Source organism: Sturnira hondurensis, unplaced genomic scaffold, assembly GCF_014824575.4.
Source record: "Sturnira hondurensis isolate 20B ecotype Veracruz unplaced genomic scaffold, ASM1482457v3 Scaffold0019835, whole genome shotgun sequence".
NCBI classification, from domain to species: domain Eukaryota; kingdom Metazoa; phylum Chordata; class Mammalia; order Chiroptera; family Phyllostomidae; genus Sturnira; species Sturnira hondurensis.
This window is the reverse complement of record NW_028092466.1, coordinates 1,400,972-1,426,776: the sequence shown is the minus strand read 5'-3', so window position 1 is coordinate 1,426,776 and position 25,805 is coordinate 1,400,972. Positions and strand designations below refer to the sequence as shown.

Sequence of the window (25,805 nt, the reverse complement as noted above, 5' to 3'; positions counted from 1 at the left end):
CTTCAAGCACAGAAAAAAGAACGCCTGAGATCAGTGATGGAGAGAGGGTTTGTGGGAGGTTAGGAGAGAAAAACAAAAGGCTCCTTGAGCACATGGGTTCCAGGCTCTACTGACCAGAGAGATGCTATTTGCCCATGTGGGTTCCTTTGCATGTGAATTTCTTACTCCCCTGGAGTGGGGCCTACACAGGAGATGCTGGTCTGGAGGGGTAGCAGCAGGTTCACCCCGCTGAGGATTGGGAGTGGTGGGTATGTGCCACAAGCATCGGAGAGAAGAGGATGAGGAAACATGAACTAAAAGTGTAAAGCTAGAACATAGTGCTTATGGGAGTTACATGTGGAACTGGAGTCTGCCCCTGAATGCAGGAGGAAGCAGCCAGAGAAGTGGGAAGGGGAGATCACAGGTAGCTTGGCAGGGGGACTGCAGAAGGTGAAAGCTTGCCTGAGGTGCAGAGTGACTGTCTGGGGCCTTAGCAAGGGCTCTGCGTTCAGTATTCAAGTGGTTCCCAAACTTGGAGACGCTGCTGCCTGAAACTTGTCTGACGCAGGCTGTCAGACAAGGACACCAACCTGGTACATCAGAACCAGTGGGGAATTTGAAAAATGCCCTTCCTTGAGACCCACCCCCAAAGATTCTGATGTAATTGCACTGGGGGCAGCCTGAGCATGGCGATCGCCCACATTTTCTAACACACCTAGACTGGGAGCCACTGCCCTAGGGGAGCAGTGCCAGGTTGGGTCAGTGGTGAACTTCTGAGCGCCAGCTCTCACTTAACAACTTCCTACCACTTGCAGCTCCTGGGAGGAGCTTGGCTTTACGGGATCTATGGAAACAAGATGATGCTCTTTGTGTCACATGGTGTGGAAGCTGAGGAGTGGGAAGTCTAAAGGGGGCTTGAACAAAGGATGTTCCCTTCTATACCTGGGTGGGGAAGGTGGGGAACATGAAGGATGAGAGAATTTTTATTTTCTCACATGTGAAGAAAGGATCCAGGCATGATATTTCTCTAGCACTGCCTTTTCTCCAACTGGTTATGCTCACCCTATTCCAACCTACCCTGAATGTCTTTTCCCCTGAGGCTTTGGTGGGATTCACTGCTCTTTGCTGACATACTAAGCACTGAAAGATCTGAGCTGGTGTTACTTTGGTGATTCTAGGAAATGGGTTCTTGTCTGCTATACTAAAAGTGAACACACTGTGTTTTATAGGTTCAATAGCACTGACCCTCATCAAATGCTGGATGCCAGGCACAGTGAGATCCAGCAAATGGAATCCACCATGGCCTCCATCACTGGCACTGCCAGCTTGTTTGAGGTCAACATTCCCGACTATAAGCAGCTGAGGCAGTGCAGGAGGGAGGTCTGCCAGCTGAAGGAGCTGTGGGACACAATTGGCATGGTGACCTCCACAATCCATGCCTGGGAGGCCACTCTGTGGATGAATATCAACGTGGAGGCCATGGACTTGGAGTGCAAAAGATTTGCTAGGTATCTCCGGAACTTCGACAAGGAGGTGCGGGCCTGGGAGGCATTCACAGGCCTGGAAAGCACCGTGCTGAACACCTTGACCTCACTGAGGGCAGTGGCTGAGCTACAGAATCCGGCTATCCGGGAGCGGCACTGGAGACAGCTGGTACAGGCCATGGGCGTGAGCTTCGTCATGGATGAGGGCACCACCCTGGCACACCTGCTGCAGCTCCAGTTGCACTGCTTTGAGGATGAGGTCCGGGGCATTGTGGACCAAGCTGTGAAGGAGATGGGTATGGAAAAGATCTTAAAGGAGCTGCAGGCCACCTGGGCCAGCATGGAATTCCAGTATGAGCCCCACCCACGGACCCACGTCCCCCTGCTGCATTTGGATGAGGACCTCATCGAGGTTTTAGAAGATAACCAAGTCCAGCTGCAGAACCTGATGATGTCCAAGCATGTTGCTTTTTTCCTGGAGGAAGTATCAGGCTGGCAGAAGAAGCTGTCCACAGCAGATGCTGTTATCTCTATGTGGTTTGATGTGCAGCGGACATGGTATCATCTGGAAAGTATATTCATTGGCTCTGAAGATATCCGGGCCCAGCTGCCCCAGGTACCTGCCAAGGAAATCCTGCTTCTCTGTTTCCTTACCTGAGTCAAGGGAAGAGCACCCAGTTGCTGCTCTGCCTGCTTGCCTTGGCCTCATATTAGGCACCTCCAACAAACAGGGTCTTACAAGCCACCAAAAGTCAGGCAGGGGAAAAGAGAGAATGTGAAATGCACACCAATCACTTTGTTCATAGATGGGTGGGGGGGGGGGAGGAGAAGCTGCTTTTAAAAAGTAAATACAAGAAAGGAGATGAAAGATATTACTAATGCCTTTGGGGATGAGCTTCTCATGGGTTGCTCTGCAGATATATTATGGTGCAGGTTTAGGCTAGAAGGGAGTATTCTTTTTAGGAAAATTCAAGTCCCTTCTTAGCAGTGAGCCTTTCTGTAAACCTCTGGCCTGCACCAGATGCTAAATACCTGTCTTCAGCTAAGTAGTGAACAATGAGTTTCTCTAAAATGTGTATTCTCATTACTTCCTTCTCTGTGGTTGATTGCCTCTTGTCCTAATTATTGTGCCATTAACTTGCCTCCCTCTCAGTGGACTCTAATTCATTTAAAAAACAATTTTTTGTAGTTTTTTTTCTGTATCTCTTCAGCACAGCAAGTTCTTTGCTTACAAATCAGCTTGATTCCAAAATGTAACATGTTGTCCAGGCTTTGCTTAAAGGTTAAAGCACATTTCATTAAAACATTATATTTCCCAACTCATCTCACAAAAGCATATGTAATGTAATAATGCAGATTAAAGGTTGTACATTTGGAATGAAAACAACAGAAAACAATTCTGTTATATCTGTTGTAATGAAGCCAAATTAAAGAAGCCAGATTTTATTTGTCTCCAACGGTAGTGATTGAGGAAGAGCAGGTTTAATCAGAAGGAGGTGAGATTCAGGTGGGGACTTTTGTAGAAACTTTATGGGAAACATTTGAGAACTTTCAATTAAACATAATAAAGAGTATCATTGACTTCTTGACACAGTCTTGTGTTAAAATATATAAGTATACATTAACCCCCTTTGTATTAGCAAAGCAGTAACAGAAACAAAACAATAAAATCAATCATAACCTTATATTCTAACTAGTAACTATTTACATTCATTATGAATATTTTCCAATTTTTGTTCATGTATATATATTTTTACATAATTCTTCTTAGTATAACTATAATTTTATCAGTTCTTTTTATTCAAACACATGTGCTAGATATTTCCAATATTTCTCTAATCTTGTACGTTTTCATCTTTAATTGGAGGAAAATATCTCATCGAGGAACCATAGTTTACTCTGGCCTGTCCTCTTGGTTTTTAATCTTCTTATGAGAGAGGTATGGATTGGAGAGGCCTGGGCAGTCTGGGGCCATCGGTGGGCTTGAGTCCTAACTCTCCCACTTGCAGCTGTACAAGTTAACCTTGTGCAAATTAACCTCTCTCTGGCCTGGTTTCCTGCTATCAGGACCAATACTAATACCCACTTCAGGAAGTTGATTAAAACAGCATGTGTAGCACACACACTTATGATTGTTGCTATGTGATAATAGTACCACAGTCTTTAGCAGGTGCCAGGCATTGGGCTAAAGTGCTCTGCAATCATATATTATTGTCTCAGACATTTGAACAGCACTGTGAGAGTGTATGTGTTTGGGGGAAGCAATGATACCTCATTAATTTTGGCATCACATTTGCTGGAGAGAAATGTACCTTGGTTGCATTCTGCATGGTCCCCCAAAACAATATTGGATCCAGTGTGTTTAATGCCAATCACTCTCAAAGTGTAGGCCGGTGACCCCTGAGGGGTCCCTGAGACCTTTTCAGGGGATCCTCAAGGACAACCCTATCTCAATAAAAATCTGAAATGTTACTTGCCTTTTCATGCTCATTCTTCCACGAGCGCCCAGCAGAGTTGTCCAGAGGCTACATGACAGGTGATATCACCATAGACTGAACACAGAAGCAGAGAAGAGAAGCTGGCCATCTTCTAAGTCAGATATGACATGACAAAGATTTGAAAACAAAAGTAAAACAATGCTACTTTTTTCTCTGAGTTATTTGGTTTTGAAAAATATAATTATTTTGAATAAATATATACCACTCTTAATTAGTAAATGTTGTTACTTTTAAGTGAATTAACAAATATTTTAAAAATTTCTTTGAAATTTTTATAGCTTCTAATGTAGGAGATATACTGACAGGTATAATATCACCTACTTACAAAAAGCTTTAGCTCTTTGTGCTCCAACAATTTTTTTTTATGTTAAGAGGGTTTTAAGACAAAAGTTTAAGAATTGCTGTTTTAAGCTAAAGGTATTTCCTTTTTGGAGCTTTAGGATGACCTAAAAACAGGATTTAGTTCTGACTTGCTATGCAAGGGGAGCTTCTTAGAATTGAGGGGAATCCTAGTTCATTTTTTCCTGCATTTTTATTTGCAGGATTCTGAAAGATTTGAAGGAATTGACATTGACTTTAAGGACCTAGCTTATGATGCTCAGAAAACTCCAAATGTAGTGGAAGCCACCAATAAGTCAGGTCTTTACGAAAAACTGGAAGATATTCAGAGCAGGTGATGCTCTACTTGCCACCCCTGAGACCCTTCCTTTGTTTCACTGCCCAAGGGGGTGAGGGTGTGTGTCTGTGTGTGTCTGTGTGTGTCTGTGTGCACTTCGGCTTCCCTGTAGATTGAGTGACATGGGGTGTTATTACAGGTGTTTATTCTTACGGAAATGTATCAGTGTGCATGTTTGTAAATACCACTGCTCTGTTTTCTGCATGTAGTCTATATAGTGCATGTTTTTGCATGCAGGTAATGTGTATGTACCTAGGAGCGTCAGCAAACTTAGGAATTTCTGTGTTTGTGCTCTTAGGTTGCACTTGTGCGAGAAGGCCCTGGCAGAGTACCTGGATACCAAAAGGCTTGCCTTCCCTCGGTTTTACTTTCTCTCCTCTTCTGATCTGCTAGACATCCTTTCCAATGGCACAGCTCCACTACAGGTAAGCCAAGGAAGGCTTGTGGAAACATCCAGGAAGTGTGAGGAGCTCCCAGCAGGAGAGTTTTGACTCCCCGCTATGCTTCCTCACTCAGGTATTATGCACACTTTGATCCTGTGTTCCCCCAGCATCGTCCCTAACCTCAAATCTGCTTCATTCTCACTATCACTGCTTCTCAGGATGCCCTCCAACCCATCAGTGCTGTGAGTGGCTCTTACTCCCTAGAGTAGAACTGGAGAAGCTTTGAAGATGGTGAAATGAAAGGGGCTAGGCCTTTACAGGGGACAGCTGTGATCTGATTCTGTAGGGCGATGCAGTCAGTAGCAGTCAAAAGTTATAGCTAAAAACTTCCATGGGTAGGAGCTCCTTCTTTTCTTCTGCTGTGTGGTATTCCATTGTGTAAATGTACCATAATGTTTTGATCCACTCATTTACTGATGGGAACTTAGGTTGCTTCCAACAAAACAAACAAGCAAGCAAAATATAACCAGAGACATCAAAATAAAAAACAAACTGACAGTAATGGAGAGGAGAGGGTAGGGGATAACAGGGCCAGGGGTGGGGGGAGAAATGGAGACAACTGTACTTGAACAACAATGAAAAATTAAAAGTTAAAATAAAAAACAAAAAAAAATGCCTGCAAAGGAACTTCCATGGGGAAAGAAGACAGAAGTTGTATTAACATTGGGGTGGTTTAGTGGAAAGGTTGCATATGAGAAACCCAAACTTTGGCTTCTATTGCCTGTTCTAGCCCCTTATTAGCCATATAGTTTGTGCATATTGCTCCTTTGAAACAAACTTTTCCATCTGTAAAATAGAAGAAGCCAACTGTGTTACAAGATTTTTAAATATTAAAGTAACTAATTGAAGTACTGTTGGTATTCAGAGCTAATTTGGAGCCATAGTAAGTGGGTCTCAGACTTGACAGTGGGTCAAAATCACCTGGGAGGCCTGTTAAAATAGCTTCCGAGGCCCCACCCACAGTGCATCTGGATCAGTAGGTATGATTTTGCATTTCTAAGGATTTCCCAAATGAGGCTGCTGGTCGAGGACTGCACTTTGATAACTACTGTTCTGGATCACAGAGTCTGAGTCCAAGTGACTGGGAGGAGAGAGGAATCATATCTCTACTGTGTATTCCATTGGCTTTGCTCCCTTCTCTCCCAAGGGAGGGTTCAAGGTGTGTTTATAGCTCTCTTGTTTTCCTTTAGACTGAGATATATACAGTGAAATACTTTGTTCAGAAGTTACTCGCATGAGTTATCTTTCTCCTTCAGTGTGATTTTGTTCTTCATTCAAAGTGTGGTTGGGTTCTCTTTACTTTTAGTTTTCAGGTTCTCCCAGTCTTGTTTATTTGACTTTTTTAATACGTCAGATTCTAAAAGTCAAACTACTGCACAAATATGGGAGGTGTCACTCCTTCCCCTGTCCTTCCACGTCATCCCCACCTCCCCTTCACCCCCTTGACACAACCAATTCCATTCGTTTGGGGTTTACTTTTTTTATGTTTATATTTGCCAAAATAAGCAATGTATTTTACACTTGTACATGTACATTTTCTTATGTTCCTTTCTTTCTTACACCAAAGGTAGCATGCTTTCTGAAAAAAAACCTTAGTTATATATCCTGGAAATCACTTCATATTGATTTAAAGATATCATCCTCTCAATGTTTACATCTTCATCATACTCCATGGACCAATACACCATAGTTTGGTTATAAGTTGTTTGTACTATTTTGCAATCACACGTGATGCAGCATTGAGTAACTCTGGCCCTTGTATTATTAGATGTTTATCTTCTAGGTAAATTCCTAGAAATAAGATCACTGGGTCCAAGGGTAAATGATAAGTGGTCTTGGTAGGTTTGCCCCATTCTCCTCTGCAGCAGTCGGATCCTTCCACATCCCCACCAGTAGTGGATGAGCACAGCCAGAACATGGCGCCCATGCCTGGGTTTCTATCTTTGTCACTGATTTGCAACTTAGTGAAATTTGTTGATAAGAAGAGGTACTAAAGAAAGATTAATCCTGATAATTATAGACCTTCTCTTCTTTTCCTATAGGTTAAAATATTTCCAAAGTGGCCCAGAGACAGTGGAGCTGAAATATTTAATCATATTAACATTCTGTTTTGTAACTACATGTTCATTAATTCTATGTCTAGTAGGGAATCAAAAATCATTGCCAGAACTTTTGTGACTTTTATAAACAATATACTCATTGTTAAATTTTTGGCTTGAGTAAACCTGTGTTTCTCCATACCTCCCACCCAAGAGATAAAGCATAATAGAACAATCCCCAATTCCTTCTATATCTGCAACTCAGTCTAGTTTTCACATGTGACTGATTGAATGGTTGGGTTGGAATTCATGAGCAACAGCAAATTCCCCCAAGTCCCTGCAGGCTCAGCTCTGCTGTTTCTTCTTACAGCAAAGTCATCTGAGGTCAGCCTGACTGGTGCTTTTTTTAAAAAAATTTTTTTGGTAGCTGTATTATTTTCTATTGAATCTCTAAGAGATCAAAATTTAAATTACATTTTAATTTTAGAAAATATGTATATATTTAGATACTTTATCGTATTAAACTTATTAATTATTAATTATCTTAATAATGAGGGTCTTTTTTTCCTACCTTAAAACCAAGACTTTCATTATCTTGAAAAAGTTTTCTTTAGTAAGCATTTAATATTTCTATTGCACTTATCTGGATAAATTTGCCCTTGGATTCATCATACTTTTGTGAAAAAGATTCTCTTTTCTCTGTTCTATGTATATTACCTTTATGTATTCATACATATTTTCAAATATTTAAACATTTCATACATATTTTTATCTCTTAGTTCTCTTCCTTGGCATTCTGCAATAGTTTCTTGAGCTTATCTACCCTACTTAATTAGCTTGTGTTAATCAGATCTTCAGTATTGCTAATGCTGTTACAAACTGTGCTGTCATTTGTTGGTTGCCTTACTTTAATTTCTACTTCTACCATCTCATCTTATCTTCCATCTCCTATTTTGTAGAGCTCCTGTGTCTTTCATTTGACTGAAAACAGTACAAGGTAATTTTTTTCACAATTATTTTTTCCTTCATTAAATATTTTTTTTAAATTTAATTTTATTTTCTTTAATTCTTGTTCAAGTACAGGTTTCTGTCTTATATTTCAAGCCCTGACCCTCGCCCCAGTGCTCCTCACCCCCCTCCCATTTCTGCCCCCCACCTTAGTTATTGTCCATGTGTCCTTTATACTTATTCATGTGAGTCCATCCCCTTTTCCCCTATGATTCTCTCCCCTCTACCCTCTGGAACCTGTCAGCCTGTTCCGTATTTGAGTGTCATTGGTCATATTTTGCTTGCTTGTTTGTTTTGATTCCTATTAAAGGTGAGATCATATGGTATTTGTCTTTCACTGCCTGGCTCATTTCACTCAGCATAATGCTTTCCAGTTCCATCCATGATGTAGCAAAGGGTAGGAGTTCCTTCTTCCTTTCTGCAGCATAGAATTCCATTGTGTAAATATACCATAGCTTTTTGATCCATTCATTTACCGATGGGCATCTAGGTTGCTTCCAACTCTTGGCTATCGTAAATTGTGCTGCTGTGAACATCGGGGTGCATAGTTGCTTTTGGATTAGTGTTTCAGGGTTCTTAGGATATACTCCTAATAATGAAATTGGTGGGTCAAAGGCATGTTCATTTTTAGTTTTCTTAGAAAATTCCATACTGTTTTCCGTAGTGGTTGTACCAGTCTGGAATCCCACCAACAGTGAACTAGGGTCCCATTTTCCCCACAACCTCTCCAGCACTTGTTGTTTGTTTCTTTGTTTATGATAGCCATTCTGACTGGTGTAAAGTGGTATCTCATTGTGGTTTTAATTGGCATCTCTCTGATAGCTAGAGATACTGAGCATCTTTCCATGTGTCCCTGGACCCTCTGTATGTCCTCCTTGGAGAAGTGTCTGTTCAAGTCCTTTGCCCATTCTTTAATTGGGTTGCTCGTCTTCTTTGAGAGGAGTCATGTAAGTTCTTTGCATATTTTGGAGATTAAACCTTTGTCTGAGGTATCATTAGAAAATATGTTTTCCCAAGCTGTTGCTTCTCTTTTTATCTTGATATTGTTTTCCTTAGCCATGCAGAAGCTTTTAATTTTGATGAGATCCCATTTGTTTATTCTTTCCTTTATATCCCTTGCTCTAGGGGATGTATCAGTAAAAATATTGCTGTGTGGAATATCTGAGATTTTCCTGCCAATGCTCTCCTCTAGGGCTTTAATGGTTTCATGGCTTATATTTAAGTCTTTTATCCACCTTGAATTAATTTTGGTGTATGGTGTAAGTTGGTGCTCGAGTTTCATTTTTTTGCACATAGCTGTCCAGTTCTCCCAACACCATTTGTTGAAGAGGCTATCTTTACTCCATTTTATGTTACTGCCCCCTTTGTCGAATATTAATTGACTGTAGAGAGTTGGGTTTATTTCTGGGCTCTCTGTTGTGTTCCATTGGTTTATGTGCCTTTTTTTATGACAGTACCAGGCTGTTTTGATTACAGTGGCTTTGTAGTATAGTTTGATATCAGGTATTGTGATCCCTCCTACTTTGTCCTTCTTTCTCAAAATTGCAGCTGCTATTCGGGGTCTTTTATGGTTCCATATAAATTTTTGAAGTGTTTGTTCCATGTCTGTGAAATATGCCATTGGTACTTTAATATGTATTGCATTGAATCTGTAAATTGCTTTGGGTAGTTTGTACATTTTGATGACTTTAATTCTTCCAATCCATGAACACCGTCTATATTTCCATCTGTTTGTAGACAAATACAAACAAATGGAAATTGATTTCACAATTACTTTTTTCTTCATTTCTTTCTTCGCTGTTCTGTAGTTTTTTGCATACAGGTCTTTAACCTCTTTAGTTAGGTTTATTCCCAGATATTTTATTTTTGTTTTTGCTATATTGAATGGGATTTTTTTCTTGATTTCTGCTTCTGCTGTTTCATTGTTGGTATACAAAAATGCCTTGGATTTCTGGATATTGACTTTGTAACCCACTGTCTTGCCAATTTATTTATTAGTTTGAGCAGTTTTTTCGTAGAGGCTATAGGATTTTTCATGTACACTATCATGTCATCTGCAAACAATGCCAGTTTTGTTTCCTCCTTTCTGATTTGGATGCCTTTTATTTCTTTTTCTTCTCTGATCGCTCTGGCTAAAAGTTCCAATACTATATTGAATAGAAGTGGTGAAAGTGGGCAACCTTGTCTTGTTCCTGATCTTAGTGGAAAAGCTTTTAGTTTTTGCCCATTGAGTATGATGTTGGCTGTAGGTCTGTCATATATGGCCTTTATTATATTGCGGAATGCTCCCTCTATTCCCATTTTCTGAGTACCTTTACCATAAATGGGTGTTATACCTTATCAAAAGCTTTTTCTGCATCTATTGATATGATCATGTGGTTTTTGTCTTTGCTTTTGTTTATATGATGTATTACATTTACTGATTTACGAATATTGAACCATCTTTGCATCCCTGGGATGAATCCCACTTGGTTGTGGTGTATGATCTTTTTGATATATTGTTGGATGCGATTTGCCAATATTTTATTTAGGATTTTAGCATCTATGTTCATCAGCAATACTGGCCTGATGTTTTCTTTCTTTGTTGTGTCTCTATCTGGCTTTGGAGTTAGGATGATGCTGACTTCATAAAAAGAGTTGGGGAGTTTTCCCTCCTTTTGGATTGTTTGAAATAGTCTGTGAAGAATAGGGGTTAGCTCTTCCTTGAATGCTTCGTAGAATTCTTCTGTGAAAGCATCTGGTCCAGGGCTTTTGTGTGATGGGAGTTTTTTGATTACTGCTTCAATTTCATCTGCTGTTATTGGCCTGTTCAGGTTTTCTGCTTCTTTTTCATTGAGTTTTGGAAGATTATATTTTTCTAGAAATTTGTCCATTTCACCTAGGTTTACAACTTTCTTGGCATACAGTTCTTCATAGTAATTTCTTACACTCCCTTCTATTTCTGTGGTATCAGTTGTAATCTCTCCTCTTTCATTTCTGATTTTGTTTATTTGGGTCCTCTCTCTTCTTTTCTTGATGAGCCTACTTAAAGTTTGTCTATTTTGTTTATCTTTTCAAAAAACCAACTCCTGGATTCATTGATCCTTAGAATTGTGCTTTTAGTCTCTATGTCATTTAATTCTGCTCTGATTTTGGTTATTTCTTTCCTCTACTTGCTCTGGGCTGTCTTTGTTGTTGTTCCTCGAGTTCTTGCAGGCATAGGGTTAGGTTGTTTGTTTGAAATGTTTCTATCTTCTTTAGGTAAGCCTGTACTGCTATGAACTTCCCTCTCAGGACTGCCTTCATTGTGTCCCATAAGTTTTGGGTTGTTGTGAGTTCATTTTCATTTGTTTCCAGAATCTTTTTGATTTCTTCCCTAATTTCAATCTTGACCCATTCGTTGTTTAATAGCATACCATTCAGTCTCCATGCTTTTGGGTGTTTGGGGGTTTTTCCTGTGGGGATGATTTCCAATTTCAGTTCCTTGTGATCAGAGAAAATGCTTGGTATGATTTCTATTTTCCAGAATTTCTTGAGACTCGTTTTGTGTCCTATCATGTGGTCTATCTTTGACAATGTTCCATGTGCATTTGAAAAGAATGTGTATTTAGCTTCTTGGGGATGGAGGGCTCTATATATATCAATTAGGTCCATTTCATCTAGGATGTCATTTAATGCTGTAATATCTTTGTTGATATTTTGTTTGGAAGACCTGTCCATTTTTGACAGTGAGGTGTTAAAATCCCCTACTGTAATTGTGTTGCTGTCAATATCTTTCTTGAAGTCTTCTAGGATTTTTCTTATATATTTGGGTGCTCCTATGTTGGGTGCATATATATTTATGATGTTAATGTCTTCTTGGTGGATTCTTCCCTTGAGTTTTATGAAGTGACCTTCTGGGTCTCTCTTCATGGCCCTTTTTTTGAAGTCTATTTTGTCTGATATGAGGATTGCTACCCCAGTTTTTTTTTTCTTGTCCATTTGCTTGGAAAATTTGTTTCCAACCTTTCACTTTTATTCTGTGATGGTCTTTTGTCCTGAGGTGGGTCTCTTGTAGGCATCATATGTGTGGGTCATGCTTTCTTATCCATCAACCATTCTATGTCTTTTAATTGGTGCATTTAATTCATTTATGTTTAAGGTTGTTATTGAAAGGTACTTATTCATTGCCATTTATGTACCTGTGTTCCTCTCCGTCTCTCTTTTTCGTCCTTTTCATAAAGCAGCCCTTTTAGTAATTCTTGTGGAGCTGGTTTGGTGGAGGTGTATTCTTTTAGATTTCTTTTGTCTTGGAAGCTCTTTATTTGGTCTTCTATCTTGATTGAGAGCCTTGTTGGATAAAGTAGCCTTGGTTGTAGGCCTCTGTTTCTCATTACTTGGAATATTTCTTGCCATTCTCTTCTTGCTTGAAATATTTCCATTGAGAAGTCAGTAACCAACCTCATTTCGGCCCCCTTGTATGTTGCTTCCTTTTTCTCCCTTGCTGCATTTAAGATTCTCTCTTTGTCTTGGAGTTTGCCATTTTAATGATGATATGTCTTGCACTAGGCCTCTTTGAGTTCCACCTGATTGGGACTCTCTTGGAACCCTGGATTCGTGTAACTTTCTCTCTCCTCAACTTAGGTAAATTTTCCGATAGTACTCTTTCAAGTAGGTTTTCTATCCCTTGTTCCTCTTCCTCTCCTTCTGGTATTCCTATTATTCGAATATTATTACGTTTCATGTTGTCTTGCATTTCTCTTAAATTCTCCTCATTCTTTTTGATTCTCTTTTCCTTTACTTGGTCCGTCTGGGAGATTCTTTCTACCTTGTCTTCAATCTCACTTATGCAGTCTTCCACCTCATCGATTCTACTCTTTATACCTTCTACTGTGTTCTTCAGTTCATAAATTGTATTCTTCATTTCCTCTTGGCCTTTGCTGATGGTTTCTATTTCCTTTTTCATGTTGATATAGTTTGCAGAGAGTTCATTGTAGCTCCCCTGTAATTTCTGGTAGCTCGTGGTAAGCTCTTTGAATTTCCTGAGTTCTAACCAGTGCTTTGAACTCAATATCTGATAGTTGACTTGCCTCTATTTCATCTAACATTCTTTGTGGGACTTCCTCCTTTTCTTTCATTTGGGGATTGTTTCTTTGTCTTCCCATTTTTTGTGATACTCTTCTTGGCCTCAGCTTCTTAAATTGATCTGTTGTGATTCCCTGGCTCTTTGGTGTGAACTTCTGTGGTAGAATACCTGTGAAATTCAGTGGTGCAGTCTCCTGCAGGTATCTTGGTGTTCTCCGCTTGCCCCGTGCTACAGGGAACGCCCGGGCAACTCTCCGTTCCCCAAGCTGAGAGCTAACATAGGCCTCGCGCCACAGGGAATGCATGGGCAACTCTCTGTTCCCCAAGCCGACAGCCACGGCCTCACTCCCAGTGCTTCCCAGTCTGCGCCAGCTGAGTAGGGAGGGAGCTCGCCTGGCTCTCTTCCAGGGGCCCTGCCAGCAGCCAGAGAGTCCCTGAGACTGTTCCAGAGCTGGCTCAGATCCTGCGCCACAGGGAATGCACGGGTGACTCTCAGTTCTCATAGGCCAACAACCACAGCCTGACTCCACAGGTTATCAGAGCTCTCTGGTTTGCTTCCGAATGCCCTCTCCTCTCTCTGCCTCTACAGGCAAACCGATCTCTCCTGGTGTTTTCCAATCTGCACCCTGCCAGATAGCGAGGGTGCCCGTAACTAGTTCTCTCCCAAGGTTGTTGTTGCCTGCCCTCAGCTCTCAGAGACTGGGGCGGCCTGGCCAGAGCCTTGGCGCACCCCGGTGGAGGGCCTGCAGCCTCTGTGCTGTTCCCTCGTATCTTGTTAATCTGTGGACAGCTCCTCTCCTCAACCTCTGGTCATTCAGTGTCCGCTACACTCTCTGGAGTCCTGCCTTCTTATATGCTGGGTTCCTGTTGGGCATCCGCTGCGCTCCTCTGCAGATCAGCCTGGTCTTTCTCTGGCGCAGGGAGGGAAGTGAAATCCTTTGTCCTCCTCCGCCACCATCTTCCTCTCCTTCATTAAATCTTTACACATGCACACACATATGCATACAACCTTAACCTCTATATTTTGAGTTCTGTTTTCTCCTTTTAAGTTGGAAGTTAATTTCATAGGTCCCATGTTATTTGTTTGTTTGCTTGTTTAATCTGTTATTTATTCTTGGATTAAGAAAGGTTCATCCCATCAAGATATTTATCCTAAGTCACTGTGATCTTGAAACCCTTCAGTTTACCTAAATACTTGGAAGTTTTAGTTTTCATCTCATCTCATACACTAGAGAGCTGGGTATTGTAAATTTAAAACTATACTCAGGGTACCAGCAGCCTGAAGGACATTACCCTTCAAAAATCTCTATCAGAGAACAGTTTGCTGTTTATTGTTTCATCTTTAGCCTGCTATTTCCCTCAGCGCAGGACCACAGTGTGGCTCTTTCTAACATCCCTTCTGGAGAATATGCCCCAGGCATCCTTGTGAAGGACCTTTGTATCATGAGATACATGCTAAGGAGAAGTCTGGCACAACCAGGCTTTCTGCTTGGAATGAGCATGCCTGCCCTGCTTTGGACCCTGCAGATGTTGGTCTGCTACACCAAAGCACTTCCAGCAAGTGGGTGACTTCTTCTACAGGCTCCAGATTATGGCCAGTTAGCATTGTTCTGCAGACTAGGCTGGGCCTATGTCATGCTGCACAGAAATATTTTCTTAGAGAGAGGGTTTATGAATTAATCATATTTCCTTCTCTAATCTGTTCCCATCTGTAGTAGATCATGCAGAGATTAACCAAACTTTGATGGCTTCATCAATTTGTAGCTAATGTATACTTCCCACTAGCCTTATGTTCTTTTGGCCACTTCTACCCAATTTAGTAGGTTCCTATCCTCACATCACCATTATTCCCACAAGCTTTCTTCAAATGTTTGGTACCCAACACTCTAACAGCCATCACATGCTAGACCTCTAACCATACTAATACTTACTCCTGCACACACTCACCAATTCTTTGGCATGGTTTCCCTTCACAGGTTCAACGCCATCTTTCCAAACTCTTTGACAATATGGCGAAGATGCAGTTCCATCTAGATACCAGTGAGAAACCAACCAAGATAAGTCTTGGCATGTACAGCAAGGAAAATGAGTATGTGGCCTTCAGCAAGCCCTGTGACTGCAGTGGCCAGGTAATATGGAGTCCTTTTTCCTCCTATGCCTTTCTCTCTCAAGTATCTTCATTCAGGGAGTCTGCACTCAGAGAGTCAGCATCAGCCCTCAGGGTGGCCTTTTTGACCCTGGGCCAGAACTGCTATCTGTGCCCTGGGTCTCCCAGCTCCCATTGACTTGATCTGACTTTGGAGCAGCTTCTAGTGCCTGCTTCCTTCTCTCTGGGAAGGACATGTGTCAGTATTCATATGTCTTCCTCAACCAAGGGCCTGTGCAGAGAGGAATCAAATGCACACAAACAATTCCCCGAGTCGATGAGAGAAGGAGTTTAAGTGATTAGCAGTGTCGGGAGACTTAACATGGCAGCCCTGGAGCACCCCACAGGGGATTCAGGAACATCTTCTCCGGGAGAAAACACCCTTTAAAGTCAACCATTTCTCTGAGATGTCACTTCTCTGTACGCATCTCCCCCACAGAGTCATTTCTTTTCACAGCCCTGCCCCTTGGTGAGCCCTACCCCCTGAGCCAACTACCATATGTTTCCAAGAACCACTCCATCCAAATCTTCTGTATATAATTCAACAAACACAAAACATAGACAACTCTCTCCTTAAAATTCTTCCCATTCTTCACCACTATCACTAAGATATAAGGCCTTCTTTGTACAGTATCCTCAATGATCCAACAAAGCATTGTTCCTGGGGGTTCTCATCTAGTCCAATGCAACACCAGGAGAAAATATCCTTTGTAAAGTTCCACCTTCATCCACATGTATCTTGGAAAGCAATTCTAGTACTGAAAAGAATCAGATATTCTCAGTTTCATGAGAGGAACCCAGGGTTTGGTTCAGACTATGTTCTTTCTATAGACCTAGAGAGCATGTAGTTGGAGAACATAATCCTGGCTTACATGTCCATTCTCAGCATGGACAAGGTCATGAGAATCCACTGACTTACTTATACCTACCTCTCCCCAAATGAGGATTTTTTTATGAACTCTGGATGATAGCCCCCTTACCACCACTGCCCAATCCCCTTAACCTGCTGCTCAGTCCTGTGTATTCCAAATGATGCATCTACCTGTTGGTAATTGAGCCTGGTTCTCATCTATCACTTTCCTGGGTTATACAAATGAAATGTCTCCTGTGCCTCTGGCTGCCCTTGGGGCTGTACATCAGGCCTGGGCTCCACTTTATTCTCTCCCTCAGGCTGAGTAGAAGAAAGCATGTATTGCAGATCATATCTTCTTAGGAACCCAGGGTCTAATCAGGAGTTCTTTTTCTAGGTAGAAATATGGTTGAACCATGTGCTTGTCCATATGAAGGCTACCATAAGGTATGAGATGACAGAAGGTGTGACTGCCTATGAAGAAAAGCCAAGGGAGCAATGGCTCTTTGACTACCCAGCTCAGGTATTCTATCCAGGACCTTCGCAGCCCCCATCCTTCACCAGGCTTTCTCAGGGACCCTATTCAACCCTCAGGGTTACCAGACATCAAACTCACTACTTGCTTCACAGTCAGGAGAAGTGGGTTTGCAAGGCATCAGCAAGAGGGAGTAAGAGAATTGTCAGCCATGACTTAATTCAACCAAAACCTTTGGAAATGAAGCATTGTTTATTTTCACCCTCATTGGCTATAGTAGGGAGAAAATGTATTAACCAGTTCAACCCACTGACCCTGACTACTTTGTGCCAAGTTCTCTGCTGAGTACAGGAGACAACAGAAGTGAACAAGACAATAAACCTGCCCTGCTGAACTTTACAGACTGGTGTTCCTTACACCAGTGTGATAATAAAGGAGGCTCAGGATACTCTGGGGACACATGGCTAGATAGTGGGTATAGGGACCACCTCTCTGAGGATATGATATTTAAATTGAGATTTGAAATAGTTTACAAGTTAATGATAGAAGGAAAAAACAACCACGTGTGAAGAAAAGCATGGACAAAGCCTCAGCAGCAAGGGAGAGCACAATGTGTTTAAGAAGTTGAGAGGAACTGAGTGTGGCTGAAGCTAAAGTAATGGGTGGGGGCAACAAAAGTCATCAGATGTGGATTCTGGAGAGGAAACTAGAAGCCAATTCTTATAAAACATGTTAGGGAGTCTTGACTTGATCCTAAGACATGTCTGAATCTGTTAGAGTGTCCTCAAGAATGCAATAAGAGGGGAAAACCAATCTGAATGTTCAAAAATTACTCTGGCTGCAATATACCCCTCCTCCTTTCGCCTGTTGGTGGCATAGTACTAGTGGTATATTTGGGGGTTGCAGATGTTTGATGCTAATTGCAGTTACAGGAGTAGGTAAGGTTGCTCTTGGAAGATATGTAGACTGGGATGAGAGTGTAGAACAAACCCTTGACAAACCCTCAGAGGCTGAGTAGGCAAGGAGGAGGCAGTGAAACAAAATGAGAAATGGTACCTTTTTAGATAGGAGGAAAGCCCAGAAACAGTATTGTGGAAACCAAAATAGAAACTGCTGATAGCAGGTGAGAAGTTAATTATGCCATGCCCTTCTAAGAGATCAAGCAAAATAAAGAGGCTGAGGAATGTCCATGAACTTGGCAAGACCATTTCAGTGAAGTGGTAGGGAAGAGGCCACATTGCAGGAGGTTGAAAAGTGAGAAAAAGTTGGGAAAGTGTTGATGGCAATTAGTAAGAAGAGAGATAAATCAGCACAGCATGAAGGGAGCGGTATTCTTCCACAGTACAGTTGGCACATCATATTCACATCCCATGAAGATCCCAGTGCAGGAAGAACTTTAACAAAACCCAGTATGTCTAAATCCAAAGGCAAGAATAGATGACCTAGGGAATGGTACCTTTGACTGTAGCAGGATCTGCTATTTCACAAAGGGAACAATTCCCATCAGGATCCTTTGTTTACCTGAATCAGAATTTTGAGGCAAGAAAATTGGTTGTCTCCTACTATTGTAACAGGTATTGTCTGGAGCAGTGTCTCTCAGACCAAATGGCCCAATAGGTGATCAATGGATCTAAATTCACCACAAATAACCAAACTTATGCATTTTTTCATATGTTTCTGAATAAATAGAAGAAATACTCTTTGGATTGCTTTTTCCATTAATTTACTTTGAATTTCTAAAAAATGCAAATCATACTGCCACATTGAATTTTGGTATAATTCACCTTGACCTTCAAGAGTAGGCCTTTCAATGTTATAGGTTTTAAAGAATAAAAAAAATGTAGTGAAAATATTAAGGACAAGAAAAAATATGCCACAAATGACCAGCAGTAGCTCACTAAACAAGAATACTCAGACCACATGAGGTTCCAGAATAACAGAGTAAAGACTGAATGCAGTTGAGATGTTCAATCAACATATTGTTATCCCCCCAAGCTCAAGGAAGATGCTGCAAAATGGAATGGTCAGTGTAGCAATTTCTTAGAAGCCACTGACATTGATCAGAGGAAGTCTTTTGTTGTTCTCAACCAAATGTTACATTGTTCAAGAGCAGAAAGTACTTTTCCCACTGTGCTGTCACCATGTCCCAGCTCTAAGGACTTATAGGCGGGTGACTGACTTAATCCATGCTGCTGGGAGAGGGCAGGACAACAGCACAATTCCCCCTCACCATTCCGTTCTGAGTCCTTGCAGTGTGGTGAGTGAACTGGCTTTGGAGACAGTCCTGGTAATAGCTTTCCTAAGTGACTCTTGGTGCCCCAGGTGGCCCTGACCTGCACTCAGATCTGGTGGACCACAGAGGTGGGCATGGCCTTCGCCAGGCTGGAAGAAGGCTACGAGAGTGCCATGAAAGACTATCACAAGAAGCAGGTGGCCCAGCTCAAAACCCTCATCAGCATGCTGATTGGCCCACTCTCCAAGGGGGACCGGCAGAAGATCATGACCATATGCACCATCGATGTGCATGCCCGGGATGTGGTGGCCAAGATGATTGCTCAGAAGGTGAGTCCCAACAACTCAGGAGTGTCCCTCTTTGTGGTCACACAGATATTGGGGTTAGGAAGAAGCTCATATATGGTCAAAACTGGCCAGAGAGCCGGAAAAGGGTCATGGTGCCTGCTCCAACTTTTTAAAAACAGTGCAATCCCAGCAGCTTGTGCTTTCTGGGCTGAGGAAGGCACTGTGTACTATACTCTTAACTGGGAGGCAATGCCCAAGTCATTCAGAACCCTGTGTGTCATGGAGCTAGGTAGCCACCTGCTACCTGCAGAACACTGTTTTACCTACCTGCTCTGCCACTCTGTCTTTAGGTAGACAACGCCCAGGCCTTTCTCTGGCTGTCCCAGCTGCGGCATCGTTGGGATGATGAGGCCAAACACTGCTTTGCCAACATCTGTGATGCCCAATTTTTGTATTCCTACGAGTACCTGGGAAATACACCTCGCCTTGTAATCACACCTCTGACAGACAGGTGAGTGCCGGCATCAGCTATTGACAGAAAGCTGCTGTCTGGCTCAGGTCATCTAGTGACCATCCAGGACCAAGGCCACTGTCACTGAGTATTTGCTCACAGAGTTACAGGGGGAGGGCTTGACTTAGCACAAGAGATGTAAAATAAAACTGAAAGAACAAACCACAGAGCAAATCAATGAGCTGTGACTTTTTGAGGCATTACTAAGCAGTCATACACATCCACATTCTAACACCAGTTCTAATGCATGCCAGCTGTTCAGCCATGAAAAACTTGACTTTATTTTTGGTTTCCTCACCTGTGAAATGGAGGCAGAGACACACCTCACCTGAGTTTTGAATGGATAAAAAAAAAACAGCAATGCTTATAAGAAGCTTAGTGTATATAAGTGCTCCAGCCAGTGATCCTTATTACAATTTTCTTACCAACTAATTGACACATTTATTCAGTACCTTTCACTTTGGGAATATGAAGATAAAAGCAATGTACTTCCTACAATCAGGAGCTTACAGTCTTTTAGGGAACAATACTCTATGCGATTCATATTAATTCATTTATGAGTGAATTCACACCAGACACTGAGTTAGTGACTGGAAATGACTAAAACATTTCTCGCCCTTAAATTCCAATTCTAGTGAGGGAAATAAGACATATGTAGATAACAATTTAAATAGCACAAGGGGAAACATGCAAGGTCTTAGTATCAAATGGTCTGAAAGCCATGTGCTACATATTTCCAAGCCAGTGACTTTCCAAGCCAGCAGAAGCCATCTGAGCACAAAGGGTCTCACCCACCACAGGAAGAAGAGGACTGGTAGCTTCAGGACGAGCTGTTATCAGATCTGGACCTTGAAGGATGTGTAGGATTTCAATTGGATTTCAGTATGTTGTAGAACAGCTATTAGGGTATCACAAAATTGTACAGAAATCTGTGTGTCCCACTTTTTCTGTTGAGAGGATCTATAGCACTCCACAATTGTTCAAGTGGTCTGGGATCCCCCAAAGGTAAAGAACTGCTAATAAGCATTCTAGAACATAAAATTTTGTGGACAAAGTCATGGAAATGGGAAAACTATAGACATGTTCCTGGAAGAGAAAGCAGACTCTTGATAGTTGCTCATAAGGCTTGGGAAAAGGGTAAGAGTCAGACTATAAAGTGGAAGAATACATTTTTAATCGAGTAAATAGTAATAAACTATTGAAAAATTTTCATCAGAGTAAAATGATGAAAACTGTATTTTATGAAGATTTATTCAACAGCAGAACATGGCAAAGGAGAGAAAGGACAGGGGAATAGAATAAAGTCATGGCCCATGTGAGAAATGATACTTTAATTTTGCTGAGATTTCTGTAAATTCTGCTAAGAGCAAGTGCCCTTTCCACCTACAATTCCATTGAACATCAAATCTCTTCTCCAAAGAATTGTATGTCTGAATGACTGGTCACCCTGAATAAGTGACTTGTAGGTAATGAAGATATTGTCAGAAGTTTTGAAGGATAAAATGGCCAAATAGAATCTGTGTCATCTTTTACTTTTCTCTCTGCCTATTTTAAGTGTCATAATTGCATGTATTCTGGTTAAATTCTCAGGTGTAGTTCCAAATAATGTTTAGTTAAATTGTAATCACTGTGCTCATGCAGTGACTAAGATGTGGGAAATCCAGAGTAGTGGGAAATCCAAACATCATCCAAACAGTAGGACCTCACGGTTTTTCTCCCTCCATGCTCTTCACTTTTTAAGTTAATTTTTCTACATATTCTAGTAAGATCCCACCCAGAGTCCCACCCAGAGTCCCACCCAAACCACACCCCATTTACTCTTTTGTGGGGAACCCTGTAGAGGTCACATCACTGTCTGTTATCACTCCCCTGTGCATTGAGACTGAAGTCTGAATTCCTCATGGGACCTAGTAATTCCTATCACCCGCTCCAGCCACAGCAACCTCCCTTCTATTCCTGATCCGTTTAAGTTTATTCCAACCTCGAGCCTTTTGCATGAGCTGTTCCCACTGCCTGGAATGTCCTCCAAGCTCTCTGTTCCACTGTTACCCTCTCACCATTTAGATCTATGCTTAGTTCTGAGGAGACCTTCCATGACCACTGTCTGTAAAAGACAGTCCCTCCCCCCTCGTACACAAACACACACATGCACACACAGCAATCACCTCCACCTACCATTCTGCTAGCTTTTCCTCACATTCTGAGATGCCCTTGCTTGCTCACTGGCTGCACTCCCTTCTGGAATGTAAACTCTGTCATCAGAGACCTTTGTGTGTTTTGTTTGTTTCTATGTCCCCAATACCTAGAAGATGTTGAATTAATATCTGTCAAATAAATGAATGGTGGTTGAATGTTGAAGACTGAGAACAGACAGAATCAAGGAGGGAAGGCTGACTCAGAAGAGGGATCTATGCAGGACCTGTCTATGCCTTGGCTCCTGAAAGAAGGTGACAGGGCCAGAAGGTCATGTGAGGAGGGATATTTCTCTGTCTTCTGCTCTTAGCTGGGGACCGCCCCTCCTCCCTGCCCCACCTTAGGGTCCAAGGCAGACTAGTCTGTGCCCAGGAGCACAGATTCCTCTGTAGCAGCAGCAGCTCTGGGGCTCTTGGTATCCTCAAGGTTTGACTTGGGCTTGACTTGGGCCCCATCAGCAGGAGGGAATCATTCAGTGAGGCTTGAAGGAAAAGTTTTCCCACTGCCAGCTTTATTCGGAGTGGGCCCTCTCATGTTTTTTCATCTTTATGGTGATCCTCAGCAAGACACCTACCCTCCACAGGGAGCAAGTCTGGTGCGGCATTCTCTTTTTCAGTGACATTTTTGCCTGCTCAGGAATATAATCTAACAGTTTAGGAATTTATATGACTTGGAACAGAATAATGAAGCTATTCTACACTTGAGCAATTTAATGAATGTCTGTCTTTCACTCTAGAGTATATGTTCTATGATAACATTGACTTTGATTTGCCCACTGCTCTACACCCAGGATCAGCACCGTGTCTGGCAACTAATAGCATTTAAGAAATACTCCTTGACTGAATGCAGTGAGATGGTTTCTGAGACTTTGGAGTTCCCTCCTTTCCATGACTTAGCAGGCATCGTCATTCCCAGTGATAAAAAGTACATGACTTTTCCCTGGGGCTTCACACCTGCCAAGGAGTTAAAGAAGATAATTACCTCTTTTGCACTTACAAGTCTCTAGCACGCTAAAACTAAATGCCCTATAGAGGGAAAGGGTGAGGCTTTGACAATGAATTATTTCTAAAATCGGCACTTATCACCTCTGCTATGAAATAATAAGGACTTGAAAGGAAGGTTTGCTGTAAATAATGGTGCATACTATATAGACTTTGACCTTGTTTCGCACATTAGATGCTTTCTGACAAAGTACAGTGTTGTGAATATTTATGTGGCAAATTCCATTTTCTCATTGACTTCCATTATTATCTCAAGAAACGTTTTGCACAGAAAAAAATTGGCCTTACCACAGAAAATCACATTTTAAAAAGCATTCAGCTTTTGCCCGTGCATAGCTTAAGTACATTTAATTCTCTCTTGCCAGAGAAATTAACCAAATGGACAATTGAGCCATACAACCTTTGCACATTTATTAAAAGCACACCCGCATTACAGTGCATCCGACTGATTATGCCTATTTCTTTGGAGTGTCCCACTGCCTGGATGGGACTGGAATATATAAGTGGGTACAACAGCTCAGCCATTGTTGCAGGACTTTGGCACAATGCTAAGTTGAAGAACTAGATGGAAATGCTTTTTCAGGCTGAACAAAGCAGTTCTCCTAAGTTGTTGCTTCACCTTTGCATGGTCTCTCCCTTCCTTCACCTTCACACACACGCCCCCTCCAGCCCTGCGCTGTGTTAAGTAACATTTCAATCAGCCACTTATCCATTTTGAGTACCTCCTAATTTCTCAGGAACTACTGCAGGTAGGGGAGGTGTAATTGATAGAAGAGCGTTTGAAGGTGATTTGCTGAAAAGGGCACAACTAACAAATATCTTACACTTTAAAAAAAAGTTTTATCTGATATTTTTATTGAAACTTAGTCATCTGTAGACAAAGAAAATAAGTCATCTAGAGATAATCATTGTTAATATGTGCTCTGTTTACTTCTACATGTAGATTTTGAAAAATTGAGATTGCAATCACAGGCTATATATAAATTATCACAGATTGCTTTTTTATATAACATTATGTTGTGAGCTTATTCTCTAAATATTCTTCTAAAACATTCTAGTAGCTGAATTATCTTCTATTTATAAATATCTCATCATTTTTGTTACATATAATGAAATATTTAATTGTATTTAAACTTTACTATTAAAGTAAAGCTGTCATTACACTCTGTCTTATAATAAAATGTTTGCTATATTTTTTATTATTTCCCCATGAAAGACTCCAAGAAAGCAGGATAATTAGATGACACACACTTTCAAATTATTCTTGAAAAAAATTATCTCACTCTTGCTAGCAGTTTATGAGAGTGTTCATCTCACAATATCCTCATCAGCAGTAAGTATTATTGTTAAAATATTATTAATTTTATGTCAAAATGGTATCTGATTTTAATTTAGATGCCCTTGATTACTCACAGACCTGACCATTCTTATGTATTTATTGGCTATTATATTTTCCTCTTGTGTGAATTATTTGTCACTGTCATTGGCCATTTTAGTACTTTTATACTTAAAGTCCCTGTCCATTTCAAGATCAGTTTAATAATCACCTTATTTTATGGTACTTTATTTTATTTTACTTTTTTCTTTAACCTTTTTAAATTCTTTGGTAAACCTTTTTATTGTTGGGTAAGGTGAGTGTTTTAATCAAAAATTTTCAGATGTAAGTGATAGAAATCAAGCTCAAATTAATTTGAACAGAAAGAAGCCTTTTAACTCACATGCCTGGGAAATGCGTCCTGCTTGCTGCCATGAAACCTGCTCCTGGTCTCAACAGGGAAACACCAGGGTTTGAACTCTCAGATCTGCCTTTGCTTTTTCCTGAGTCCTGACTTCTTCCTCCTGTAGATTTTCTTCATGTGGTTAGAAAGATTTTCTCCTTGCCTACACCTTTATGACTTCTGATTCAGATCCTCTCTTTCCCAGCACTGTACATCGGATTTCTTAAAGGGACTCTGATTGGCTCTGTTTGGATCATGTGCTCACCTCTAAGCTAGTCACTGACCAATGAAATCAGTATTTTGTCCAACCTGAGCCTTGTGCCTCCCCCAGGGAAGGTGGGAAATACTTTTATTGACAGCCCCATCAGAATCCCCAGTGTGGAGGAGAGATGACTTTCCAACGTGTGGAATTTCAGTCAAGGAAAACCCACCAAAACTGTCTCAGGGAGCATATAATTTGATTTTTTTAAATTAGTTTTTGAGTACCAGTGGGCCCAACATTTTTTAAATGAGTAATGTGTCCTTTACCTCTTTGGTTTGTGATGTTTCTTCTACCATATTCAAAGTTCTGAGTCTAACAAACTACCTCAAAGTATCTGTTCTGTTTCATCAGTATGTTAATTTACCCATAAACCATATTGCCTAAGGCATATAACTTACCATGAATTATAATATATTTTTAAAAGACTGCACTTATTTATTTATAGAGAGAGGGGAAGGGAGGAGGAGAGGGACAGAAACATCAATGTGAGAAACCTTAATCATTTGCCTCTTGTATGTGCCCAACTGGACACTAAACCTGTGACTGAGGCATGTGACCTGACCAGGAATTGAACCAGTGACCTTTCACTTTGTGGAACAATGCCCAACCCACTGAGCCACACTGGTCAAGGCATGAATTGTAATATTTTTATAGTAAAGTTCTACGTCATCTATCATCATTACCTATTTTTTGTGTATCTTTTTTATTTCCTCTTTCAAATGACCTTCAATTATTTTACCAAGTTACAAAATATAAATGATTAGAGTTTTAATTAGTGAAACTTACCTTCCAGTTACTATTGAAAGAATAGCCATCTTTATAAAATGTGACTTGTTTCTGCTAATTAATATCTTCAGTTGTGTTTATCAGAAAAATTTGTAAGTATCTTTATATAGGTTTTGAGTATTTTTTATTCTTATATTTAGGGCTTTGAAAATTTTTGTTACTAATTAAGATTG

The 25,805-nt window shown here is 41.0% G+C and overlaps 1 protein-coding gene across 5 annotated transcripts in view; it reads left to right on the top strand.

Annotated features, from left to right (window-relative positions):
• Positions 1-25,805, top strand: part of DNAH9 (dynein axonemal heavy chain 9) — a 393,611-nt gene that overhangs the window by 96,911 nt on the left and 270,895 nt on the right. For all 5 annotated transcript variants that reach the window (XM_037028297.1, XM_037028295.1, XM_037028294.1 and 2 more), the window contains exons 20-26: positions 1,209-2,079; positions 4,504-4,634; positions 4,936-5,062; positions 15,147-15,299; positions 16,564-16,689; positions 18,964-19,203; positions 19,512-19,672. In XM_037028297.1, the coding sequence (XP_036884192.1) occupies positions 1,209-2,079; positions 4,504-4,634; positions 4,936-5,062; positions 15,147-15,299; positions 16,564-16,689; positions 18,964-19,203; positions 19,512-19,672 (1,809 nt within the window). The remainder of the gene's footprint in view (positions 1-1,208; positions 2,080-4,503; positions 4,635-4,935; positions 5,063-15,146; positions 15,300-16,563; positions 16,690-18,963; positions 19,204-19,511; positions 19,673-25,805) is intronic.